Here is a 12,911-nt window from a genome sequence, read left to right as displayed (position 1 = left end):
ATTCAACTCTTTTAAAATGCTAGACAAAAAACTAATTATTTGTTGTGTTTTGTTTTTCGGTGAGGATGAAGGATAGTTGTGTTTTGTTTTTAAGTGAGGTTGGAGGATAGTTGCAACACTTGATTATTGGACAATACCTCTGCATGGGAAAATAAGTTTTATGTAGTATGAAATGATCAAATCAATGTGTTTTTAGCAGCACTAAAGCATGTTTTTATCGATGACTATAATGATTTGTTATTTAGCATGTTTATATTAATATAATTTGTTCATCAATGCATAATTTTTGTTTTGTTTTGAATGTATGCTTTCGATGCAAGTATCACTTTGTGGTTTTTATTCAACTGTTTTCTTTATATTATGGTATTTGAATAAAGTTATTACCAATTTAATTCTCATAACCATGCTGTCCGGTATAGTGATTATAGTTGGTTTTAGTAAGGCTGAAAAAGACCCGATTATTTGAATGAAACCTATCCATATTTAATCTTTATATGACCCAGTTTGGGGATTGGAACCGGGCTCTTTTAGCAACATATGACCCGGTTTTGTATGGTTGGACTGTGTCCTAATCTTTACTTATGATCAAATATTGTGTGTTATGATCCTCTTACATATCTCGGTTTTCTGAACAATCGTTTTCTTTTATGTCAGATAGGAGCCGGTTTTAAAACTGGGTTCTATTCCTTTTTTCACATAGGATTCGCTCGCTTTAAGGCCCGGTTCAAAAGGGTGTTATTTAATCGATTTAACCCGGTCCTATAAGCTTTTTTGTAGTAGTTAGTCAGTCCACTTGTAGTCTGAACTTATATGGCTGTCCACAAACCCAAAAAAAAAAAAAAAAAATACAATAATCATGTATTCTTTTCCTCCAAGCTTTCTTGCTTGAGCTGCACGATCAACCACTTGCAAATTGTTGAACCTTTAGAGGTAAAAAAACGTGTAGTATAAGTTGCTCAAGTACCTCTGGACGAATACTGGAGACCAGTAAACGTTTCCCAAAATCAAATTAATAAGCTTTTTTTTTTTTTTTTTTTTTTTTTTTTTTTTTTTTGTTAATTCTATAAAAACAAGTTAGTTCTAGCATTAATCCATCCTATTCCAATACTAATATAAGTCCACATGCTCACCAATTAGATTAATTCCATATTCATCATTACGACCAGACACTGAAATTCCACAACTCAATTGAAGTTCTTGTGGCCCAAAGCATACTATTGCAAAATCTAATATTATATTTTTAAGCATCAACTTGTCAACTATGATCTTTATATAAATAAATAACACATTTAACATTTAAGAACATGCGAAAAAATCTAAAATTATAAATATGTGGATCCAATGATTAATAGTGATCTGTATATTTAATAACTACGTATTTTAACTTTTTTTATAAGAATAAAAATAGAACTAAAATCAGTAATTTTGAGCAGTTATATTACTTTGATCATAATATAAAAACTTAATGGAAATAGTTTTTTAACAATAAAATATAACTATTTATTTATTTAAAATAAAATGAATTAATACATTGAAGTTAATAAAAATATAAAATAAACATTGTAAAAATAAAAGACATAACTAAGAAGGTTTATATAAAACAATTTTTTTGTTTTTTTAAACAACAAACGATATATATATATATATATATATATATATATATATATATATATATATATATATATATATATATATATATATATATATATATATATATATATAACAAAAACACTTAGCAACAAGCTAAGTCGCAATGTGTAGAAATACAAAAAGGTCCGAATGAACTTACATATAAGAATAAAAATGAGAAAATTGAGAGATACTCGGGTCCACCCAACTCCCACACATGAAACTACTTCTGTGTTAGCACCATAAATAAGAGAGGGAAATAACCTTGTCAGCCACCTTAGTATGAGTGATTCTCAATTCTTTGAATAATTTGTCATTCCTTGCAATCCAGGTATTCCACAATAAACAGTACACTATGGGGTTGAAGATTGTTCTTTCCCTTGGATAATTCCCCCAGGATGTTGCAAAATCAATGAACTCCCTAATATTCGAGAAATGTTGCATGTTGATCCCACGCGATTTGAAGATCCATTCGCAAACACCTCTTGCGAATTCACAATTAAGTAAAAGGTGATCAGCCATTTAGGGTCAGTGTTACAAAACTTGCAGAGATGATTGGATACTGTTATGCCTCTTTCAACTAGTGATGTGGCTACAGGAGTTCGATACATTGAACCTCTCCAAATGAAGCATCTGATTTTTAATGGCACCATTTTGTCCCATAAGATTGAGGGACCACGATATAGGTTAACTTTCACATCTATGCATTTCCTCATAGTGTTGATAGTAAAACAGTCATTCGGGTTTAACATGAATCTAAAACGCAAATGAGATTGTGGGGGAATGTTCATCGAACCAATACATGAATATAATTTCCATAACTCATATAGAGTTATGGCATCATTTGGATCTTGGATCCAATTCCAAGTTAAACCATTGGTCGACATTCGCTCTTCCAACCTGCATCATTTTACCTTTTTCTTGTTGTAAAGAGCTGGGAACTCCTCTTATAAAGGAGAGTTTCCACACCAGATAATAATTGAACAAATTTGGGTGTAAATGGTGATTGGACTAAAGTTTGGGTCTAGGAATTTGGCAATAATCCATGTGGAGCTAATGTACACTATGGTTCTTATTACTTCTTTGAACAATTAAAAGGAAATAATACTTGTATCATTTCGCTGGTGTGCGGTATGCACTAAGACCTCTTTTAGAAAAAAAAAAATGCATTATTGGTCTTCGTTTCACTATGCCACCTTGATGGTGGGAAATGTTAATTAATTTCATAACGGTTGATTTTGACATTTTCATATATTTTAAATGATAGACTTTTGACATTTTTATAGTTTACTAGTTTATAACACGTAGGAACTACGGTTACAAAATTAATTAAATTTTTATAATGAAAACTCAAAATTATTAATCAAATATTTAAAGTAAATTATTAATTAAAAGATATTTTTTAGTTATATAAAATTATAATTGTTAATTTAAATAAATATATAAATTATATTATCTTATAATTTGTATTAATTTTATTGTAATGTTATTAATTTAATATAATTAGAATGGAAAATTTAAAATTTAAAATTTAAAATTTAAAATTGAGAATTAATATGTTAATAAATGACATGCATTAATTAGGAAGACTAATAGGGTGACACATGTCAAAAGTAGAATAAAATATGTATTTATTAAAAAGACCTAATAAGATGACACATGTCAAAAGTAGATTAAAGGTATTCTTTTTTAGAATAGGAAGATTTAACATTTCGCTATAGTAACGATGAGTTTTTTCAAAATTGCTGAGATATACATCACATTTCCTTGTTAAACGAGGTTGCTTGTTTTCTAAGTATTTTCTTTTTCCTTATTTTAGTTTTAGATTGCTTTTAGAAGTCTTTGCTTTTACCCTATAAATATAGGGATTATAATCAAATTTAATTAATCAATGAAATTAGTTTAATTCTCGAAATAAATTAGAATATCAAAGCAAACATGAGAATTAAACTTAGTTTGTTCTAAACGATGACCGGCACACTGACGAACATTCCGGTGACAAGAAGGAGACGTTGATCATAGACATCTCGTCCTCATATTTCCTTTCTTATGTCGATCACCCAGGACAAAACTTTGTTGGCAATAATCTACTTTGCGATGGAAACTACAACGATTGGAAGATGGAGATGAGTAAAAAGCATTATTTGCAAATAACAAGATATGGTTTGTAGATGGGTCTATGCCAATGTATGCTGATGATTCTTCGAAACTGATGAATTGGAACTGATGCAATGCCATAGTGAGATGGATGGCTCATTAGTTCTAGTTCCATGGACAAGGAAACAAAAGGTAGCGTTAAATACGTTATCACCGCCCACGACATATGGATAGATCTTGAAGAAAGGTTCAATAAGGAAAACCCCCCACGGGCTTAGCTCAAACGCACCACTACCAGTATTCACCAAGAACGCATAACTGTCTCTATATATATTATACCAAATTAAGAAGCATTTGGGACGAAAATCAATCGATAACCCAATTACCGATGTTTAAATGTCAAGGTTGTAAATGCAAGATCTCCAAAAGAGATTACTAAACTACGTGACAAAGAACAACTTTATTATTTCCTGATGGATCTCAATGATGAGTTCAACACATTCAAGACACATATTATGAGCACCCATCCACTTCCTACTCTTGGAATAACCTACCATCTCGTGAGTTAAGATGAATAACAACGAATCATCAAAACTGCTGACAGACCACATGAGAAGTTGTTGCCTTCCAAGCAAACATAAGAAACTTTAACCGACAACAATAAAAAACCAATACTCAATCAAACAATAGAAGAGATGATTACGAAAAAAGGAACGACGAAAGACAATCACTGTCGAAAAGGGAGCCATACTATGGATGGTTGTTTCATAATAACAGGTTATCCAGAATGGTGGAATATGATATCTAACAGCACAAAAGGTCAACTTGGGAAGAAACTACAACTAAGGGCTGCAAATATGTGCACCGTGAACGAGCAAAGCAACACCAACATTACAAAGGAGGAATATAACAAGCTTGTTCAAATGACTCAATCGATGAAACCAAAAGAACACGCCTTAAAGGCTAATATGGATGGGAATATACTTTATACTCCTCAAGAAAATTTGATCAACATAAATAATCCTAGAAACTCATGGATTATAGACTCGGGGGCTAGTGAACATATAACCACCATAAAAATTGGTTGAAATCCATTAAATAAAACAAAGATGGCATTAGTGTGACCATTCTAAATAGTGAAACCATTCCCATTGAAGGGACCGATAATGTTCAGCTTTATGAAGGATTCGAATTAAAGACGCCCTTAACGTCTCAAACATCAATAGATATTTATTGTCACTTAGTCGAATGTCTTGTGACTTGCAATGTTCACTAACATTCCTTTCGGACTTTTGTTTCATACATGACATGAATTCGAAGAACCTGATTGGGACATGTAAGGAATGTGACAACTTGTATTACTTGGAGCCGCTCAAGAAAAATAAGATGGTCATGGCGGTTTTTGGTAAACAAGCAATATGGCATAAAAGACTAGGACATGCTTCAAAAGAAGTTTTGAAGAAAATTCATCAATTAGATATAGAAAAATACAATCATTTTTGTGATTCTTGTATTAGGGCTAAACTTTTAGATTAAGATGTCTAAGCTCATAACTAAATTGGTATATACTTTAGTTAGAAGCAAAATCCGTTTTGGGTTGGCCTAACATTCAGAATCAACCCAAAAGAGATAGATATTAGGAGTTTCTTGTTATACGAGTTATTGTTGACTTAACGTAGAAATTGATGTTAGCTAAACGAATAAAGTGTGCCATGAAGTTGTTTAAAAGTATGAAAGAAACACCTTCTTGACATTGAAATCGTCAATAATATAGTCCAAGTTAGTATATCACATTTTAAAACAAGTATGCCTTTTATGTATCAAGACTACACATAAGCAACAAAAGCCCTAGGTGTATAAAAATCTTAAAACAAAAGTCTAACTCAAAGTAATATAATGGAAATCCACATACTTAACAGTAAACAAACTAAAATCCTAACCCATAAAAGTAGAATTGAAATCCACATACTTAATAGTGTACATACTAAAATCCCTTGACCCTCTACATCTTCTCATTGTCCTTCGAACTTGAAGCTATGATAGTCCTGAGATACATGTTTAGGTAAGAATGATGATGGTAATTCATGGTTTTCTATCTATAGAAACTGTTGCACCCATGATCATAAAATGTGTACATGAGAAAATATGGTTAAGAAAATATGGTTATATACCAAAATACATTAAACATGTACCATACCATAACACATTCGACACAAACATTGCTTCATAAATATCATCATAAACGTACCGTAAAAGAATAGCCTGTTGAAAAAGACATACCGACATCACATAATTGGACAGATAGCCAAGTAAAAAAATTAAAATTATTTTCCATAGTATTTTAAATTTAAAATATGTAAATAATAAAATCTTTGCTTAGATGCATATTTGGGTTGATATATAATTTAATAACGTTTTTGATAATGATGAAAAACTAAAAGTAATTGTTAATAAGACAATGTTGAGAAACATATCTCGGTTAATCTCACAAATATATTGTAACGGTTGCTTTCAAGTATAAATGTAGTTTTAAAAAAAATCATTATAGAAGTATTAGATTTTTGTAGATGACGCTGAGATAATATTGTCTTAGAAAATTGCATCAAAGTTTTAAGATAATATAAAGGATTATTGTACCTTGGTTTCTCCTTGTGTTACGAAGTGGCCTTACCCATCTGTCCTTCCTCTTTATGAACCGATCACTATACCTTCCATATAGAAAGTTTCCAATAAAAATCCCAACAACCAGCCCACTTCCAACTCCACAGAGTATGATAATCCAATCAATTCTTTCGATTGGGAAGAGAGATTCGGACATATTGGTTGGTGGTGGAAGTTTTGACGCCTTTGACATTTGACATTCCTTGGATAAAGGCTGTCCACACAATCGAGAATTCCCCATGTAAGAGCTATTGTCGAATGTATTGAACTGCTTTCCCTGGGGTATGCGCCCCTCAAGATTGTTGAACGACACATTGAAAATTGAAAGGAAGTTGAGTTGCACCAATTGCTGAGGAATTTCTCCAGATAACTCATTTTGGGAGAGATCCAAAGCATCGACATTCTTTAGAGATTCTAGTGAGGGCAATACATGTCCTGTAAAATGATTGTTGGAAAGATTGAGTGATTGAAGCCCTTGAAGATCTTGGATTGATAGTGGGATTTCTCCTTCAAAATGGTTACAAGAGAGGTCAATAGCCATATCTATGGTTAAGATATGTTCGTACTGTGTATTGACAGCTTTGTGAATTACTCTTATTGTATAATCCCAAGTGAAACCAGATGATTTGTCATTGGCTTCCATAACAGATGATTTGCCAACAGATTTCATTGCATTCCATGCTTGGAAGTACTTTTGATCCAATTGACCACTAAAACCATTGTTAGAGAGGTCTATGATCCGCAGCTTAGAGAAGTGTGTGGAAACAGCTGTGGAACCTTGAATTGGACCATAAAGTTTGTTGGACCGCAAATCAAGAACTTGCAACTCCGGAAGAGTTCCCATCCAAAAAGGAAATACATCATCAAAAGAGTTAGCTCCAAGAGAAAGAACCTTTAAATTGGTACAATTTGTCAATGATCTTGGGAGCTGACCTGTAAATCTATTTTCACTCACATCAAAACTTTTCAACATGCATCCGTGCATAAACGAATTCATAATTTTGCCATGAAAGTTGTTTCTGCTCAGATCCAAAAACGACAGCGAGTTGCTTAAGCTACCAAAACACAGAGGAAGTGTTCCACTTAGGTTGTTAGAAAACAAATCAAACATTTGTAGAGATTTCATATCACATATCATTGGTGGTATTTCTCTGGTCAGATTGTTATTTTCGGCTCCATAAGCAATTGTAGTTTGTGGTGGAATTGGTAGCTGTCCTCGTACCTGATTATGACTGATGAAAAATAGTTGTAAAGATCTCCATGGGAGAAAACGAGGATGCTGATGAAAACCAGTGATGGAGTTGTATGAAAGGTCAATCTTCTGTAATGTTTCTTTACTGTTGTTCCAAATCCACACCGGTACCAGGCCATCAATTTTGTTGTCATTGAGACGTAAGTCTATCAATTTATCTTGGAAGTGCAAAAAGGAAGGAAATTCTTTCAAGTTGCATGATTTGAGGTTCAATTCAGTTAGTTGTGGTAATGTGTTATTGGTGTAATTGTTGGCAGAAAGTAATGATATCCTATTATCACCTAACCTGAGAGTATCAAGTTTGTTGAGTTGTAGGAACATGTCTATGTCTACCTTCCCTTGGAAATTATTCGAGAATAAGCTAAGAAATTGAAGCCTTTTGAATTTGGAAAATGAACTTGAAATTGGTCCTTGCAGTTGATTTTGTTGAAGGTCTATAAATGATAGTTGGGTGAGATTGAAAAACCAGGATGGTATATGACCAGTAAGAAAATTTCCTTCCAGCACGACAACAGCAAGTTCAGTTAGGTTTGCAAGAAAGGGTGGGATTTCACCTTTTATGTTCATACCATCTAGATACAGTTTATTAAGTTTAGTCAGATTGCCGAGCCAATTGGGAAAGCGTTCCTTTTTGAATTTGCAACCACTAAGTCTTAAAAAACTGAGTTTTGAAAGACTTGCCAATGAAGGAACAAATCCTCTGAACTTATTGCCACCAAGACTCAAGCCAGTGAGTTGCGTCAAGTTAGAGAGCGAATCTGGAATGGTACCTGAGAAAGAGCAATCCGAAAGGCCCAATTTAAGCAAGTTGCTGCTATGAAATTCAGGAATGGAACCAATGAGGTTGGTATTTGATGCCACATCAAGTATTTCTAACTTTGGCATCTCAAGTATGGCTTTCGGGAATTCATTCTGAAGCAAACAATTATACAGCATCATTGACCTCAAAGAAGAAAAGTTGGACAAGAAATGAGGTACGGAAGAACTAATGTCAACCCATGAGAGATCGAGTTCTTCGAGTCCTGTTAAGTTTTGCAGTAGATGTTCGAAGCCACTAGGAGTTTGAAGCTTTAGTAGATTCATCGACAGATCTAAGGAAGACAATTGCATCAAGTGTGAGATTTCGTTTGAGATTTGGCCAGTAAACCCAGAATAAGAGAGATTGAGGCTTCTTAATTGCTTTAGATGAGCAATCTCAGATGGGATGTGAGATTCATCAAAGTCGTTCATGGCAAGGTTGAGCCTCTGAAGATGAACAAGGCTGAAGAGAGTGCTGTTAGAGTTGATATGCCCACAAAGAGAGCATTCGCTCAAGTCAAGGCCAATCACTTGACCATTCTTATGGTCATTTCTACACTCCACCCCATACCATGAACAACAATCAAAACCAGCATCCGATGCATTGCTTCTGATTCTGGGCTTCCAAGATTGGAACGTTTGAAACCAACTAGCAGTGCAAAACTCATCATCTTGATGAATTAAGCTTTGCTTGAACAGATACAAGGCTGAGCATTCCTCATCATGGCTTATCACTACAAGAAATATATCCTTTAGCGGCGACACTTTTAGCGGCGACTATTGGCTTTACCGGCGACTATAGCTAGAGTCGCCGGTAAAGCCCATAGTCGCCGCTAAAGGTGTCGCCGCTAAAGAGTTGTCACCCGAATCCGCACTTTCCCCCTACATTGCATCTCAACCGTTCGATGAGATATCCAATCCAACGGGTGGGGTGCCTTATCCGGTCTAACCTAATACCGGCGACACGCATGTCGCCGCTAAAACCCTAAAAAAGTCGCCGCTAATTGTATGCTAAAAATGACGCGGTACCCTTCCCTCCAGTTTGTCGCCGCTATTAACAATTGTCGCCGGTATTGACCTCGCGTCGCCGCTAAAGGTGTCGCCGCTATTGATGATCCCAGATAAAAAAAAAAACGCACGCAGATTACAGCCTTCTTCATTTCCCTTTCTCCCTTTCTGTTTGCTTTGAGTTCCTTCACCATTTTTCCGATTTCTTCTTCAATCTCCTTCTTTCTAGCAAATTTCTCCCCTCATTGTTCCAAGCAAGTGTCCTTAGGTGTGGTTAAAGGTTTGGGATCAATTTCTACCTCCATTTCTTGAAGAAAGGTAAGTTTTATTTTGATGATTTCATTTTTGTGTTGTATGAATGATAATAAATTGCTCATGTTCTTTATTTTTGGTGGTGTTGTTTTGGATTAGAAGCATTGTTCCAAGCAAGTGGTTAAAGCTTTGTTATCAATTTGTAGGTGCCTCCATTTGTTGAAGAAAGGTAAGTTTTTTTTTTATGATTTCTTTTTTATTTTGTATGAATTTTGATTTGTAGCTTTATGTAGTGATTGAATGATAATAAATTGTTCATATTTTTGTTTTTGGTGGTATTGTTTTGGATTAGAAGCAAGTTATTCAATTTTTTGTTTGTGGTTATTTAATTGCAATTAGTTGTATAGCTTCAAGTTGTATTTATATGTGAAATTATGTGATAATTGTCATATGTGAAAATTGGATTGTATATTTTGTATTTGTTTGAATATATGTGAATTTGGTATATATATTCCAATGTATGTGTGTTTGATGTATATGTGGTATATTAGTAGAAGTTATATGTATTTGTTATAAGTAGAATGTTATTGTGTGTATGTGAATGTATGTATGTTTGTTGTAAATGTGATATATGATTGTGAAACTTTTGTATTTGGTATAAATAGGATGTTATTATGTATATATGTGAAATTATGTGTATTTGGTTTAAATAGGATGTTATTTTGTGTGTATTTGTATTTGATGTATATGTGGTATATGTATGTAAAAGTATGTGAATTTCACCTTCTTATGTATTATTTAAAACTATGTGGTTTTGGTATAAGTAGGATGCTATAATTGAAATAAAAAAAAAATACATTATTTTTATAATTTGAAAAAAAAAACACAAAAAAAAACTATAAAATTGTTTAAAAACTTATATACAAAAAACTAGAAAGCTTCTAGTGTTTACCCAAGCTAACTCCAAATTAATTAACCAATAAGTTATATAGTTAACTTATAATTGGAAAAAAAAAACACAAAAAAAATTATAAAAATCTTTAAAAACTTATATACATTTTAATCTCGACGGTAAAAAATACAACACAACAACATAATACGTATGTAAAACTATGTGGTTTTGGTATAAGTAGGATGCTATAATTGAAATAAAAAAAAAATACATTATTTTTATAATTTGAAAAAAAAACACAAAAAAAAACTATAAAATTGTTTAAAAACTTATATACAAAAACTAGAAAGCTTCTAGTTTTTACACCGCATGCATAGTCAATGGTGTTAGGTTTATGGTACTTAGTCGTGACACACAACGTACAACACAAAACTCTGGGGTTTTAGCGGTGGGTGAGAAAGGCGAGAAGTATTATGGTCAGTTAGAAGAGATTATAGAGTTGAGGTATACACATGATTATTCAACTGTACTATTTCGTTGCAAGTGGTTTGATACTCGAATAGGAGTTATTTCTAGTGATAGTTTCACCAGTATCGACACACGACGCGAAGCATACAAAGATGATCAACTCATATATGCGTCACAAGCCAAACAAGTGTTCTACATCAGAGAGCCAAACAATAACCATCGGTGTGTTGTCGAGCATGTTAATCATCGAAGTATTTGGGATCTACCATCGAACGATGACCTTGTTCAAAATGTTGACAATGTCTCACACGAAAATGTAGACGATGTCGATGTACTTCAAAATATCTCTTCATCCGATGCTCCACTTTTTATCGATTTCAGCATGTACTTTCAAAACATTCCTAGAGTCATTGTTGATGTAGAAAGTGCATCTGAAGTTCCTCCGCCAACTGGTAGAGTCAATGATGTTTCTGATTGCGATACTGATTACGATGACACCGATTCTGACTATGATACCGAAGAAGACACTGAAGGATATGAGAAAGATTCTGATTAGAATAGTTCTTATGTAATATGTATTTGTAATATGTGTTTATAATATGAACTGTATTTGGATTTCTACTTTAAATGGAAATGTTTATTCCTATCTAAATGTTTATTCCTATGTAATGTGTATCTATAATAAAAATTGTATTTGTATATCTTATAATTTTTCAGGAAATGATGAGAGTGTGGCTGTTGTTTATGTTTACCATGGCTGCTGTCATGGGTCGTGGACATGGGGGAGACGGAGCTGAGGACCCACCTTTCCCAGGTGGTAGAGGTCCTGGCCAGCACGAGCAGGACGGTAAGTCTTATCATGAATTTTTATTTACTATTTTTGTTCAATTATCATAAATTAAATGTCGTTTCTAATAATTTTTAATTACATTTGTAGTTGAGGGACGTGCCCGAAGGAAAGCTCGAGGAAAAGCAAAAAATATAAAGCTTGAAAAAGCAATCTTGCAGAACCAGGGGAAACCAATAGCCATGCAATTTGATAGAGATATCACATTTAATCCCGTAGGAGAGGCGGGAGACATGTTTTCCCGAGAAGTTGGGAAAACAATGTGGCAGATGGTCCCTTTCGACAAATGGAGTTGGAAAAGAGTTTCCCCTGAAATAAAGGAAACTGTATTACAACATTTAGCGGTAATTATTTATTTAAATATATTTTATAGGTTTAACTATAATTGTTTCTTACTTGGTTAACTTTTTTTTTTAATTGTAGACAAAGTTTGATCTCAATCAAATGTACCAGGATGCACAAGCTACTTTATTGACAGAGAGTTTTCAAGCAGCCTTGTTAAGAGGTTTTCGAGAGCGTAAAGCCGACGCAAAAGAATATTTCAACATGGTCGGAGGGTATGAAGATATCCCGAGAGCATTGGCAAATCCTCCGGATGGTATGCTTGTTGATAACTGGGAGAAGACAGTTGAGTATTTTCAAACTGACGAACACAAAATTGCTTCAGAAAGGAACAAAAAAATCCGTGAAAAGCAAACAATTGTGAATCGTGGGGGTTCGAGCTCGTATAGCAGTACTTGCTATAAGAAGGTACCGTACGATACATGTAATTATTTATTTAAAATATAATCTAATTTTTAAACTTAAACAGAACCTTAAGAGAGTGGAAACATTTCGCAAAGCTCACACCGATAAGAATGGTGTATTTGTTACTGCTGAATCGGAACAACAATATGTAAGTATTTAATTATAATTTTATCATATATTTAAATGTTTATTTATACTTAATTGTTACTCACTTTTGGGAGTTACAGAATCGGTTAGTTGAAGAGCTGCTAGAACAAACT

General features: G+C 33.4%; 1 protein-coding gene across 2 annotated transcripts; it reads right to left on the bottom strand.

The window, feature by feature from the left end:
- Positions 1-5,540: 5,540 nt before the first annotated feature.
- Positions 5,541-8,976, bottom strand: LOC145005303 (receptor-like protein 39). 2 transcript variants are annotated; one of them, XM_078964382.1, is made up of 2 exons: positions 6,364-8,976; positions 5,541-5,771 (listed from the first exon to the last, which is right to left on the bottom strand). In XM_078964382.1, the coding sequence occupies exons 1-2, from the start codon at positions 8,867-8,869 to the stop codon at positions 5,761-5,763; spliced, it is 2,517 nt and encodes an 838-aa protein (XP_078820508.1). In that variant the 5' UTR covers positions 8,870-8,976; the 3' UTR covers positions 5,541-5,760. The 2 variants fall into 2 exon arrangements, with proteins under 2 accessions (XP_078820508.1, XP_078820507.1); XM_078964381.1 differs by lacking the exon at positions 5,541-5,771 and adding an exon at positions 5,789-5,988.
- Positions 8,977-12,911: the final 3,935 nt, after the last annotated feature.

The sequence above is a fragment of the Lactuca saligna genome, chromosome 7 (genome assembly GCF_052625555.1).
Source record: "Lactuca saligna cultivar CGN05327 chromosome 7, ASM5262555v1, whole genome shotgun sequence".
Lineage (NCBI taxonomy): Eukaryota > Viridiplantae > Streptophyta > Magnoliopsida > Asterales > Asteraceae > Lactuca > Lactuca saligna.
Note: the sequence above shows the minus strand (reverse complement) of the source record. Positions and strands in the feature narration are given on the sequence as shown.

Coding starts and splice junctions, on each gene's coding strand:
- LOC145005303 (XM_078964381.1), bottom strand. CDS start 8,869: ATGAACGACTTTGATGAATCTCACATCCCATCTGAGATTGCTCATCTA. Junction 5,989..6,363: donor TAACACAAGGAGAAACCAAG/GTACAATAATCC, acceptor CTTTTTCAACAG/GCTATTCTTTTACGGTACGT.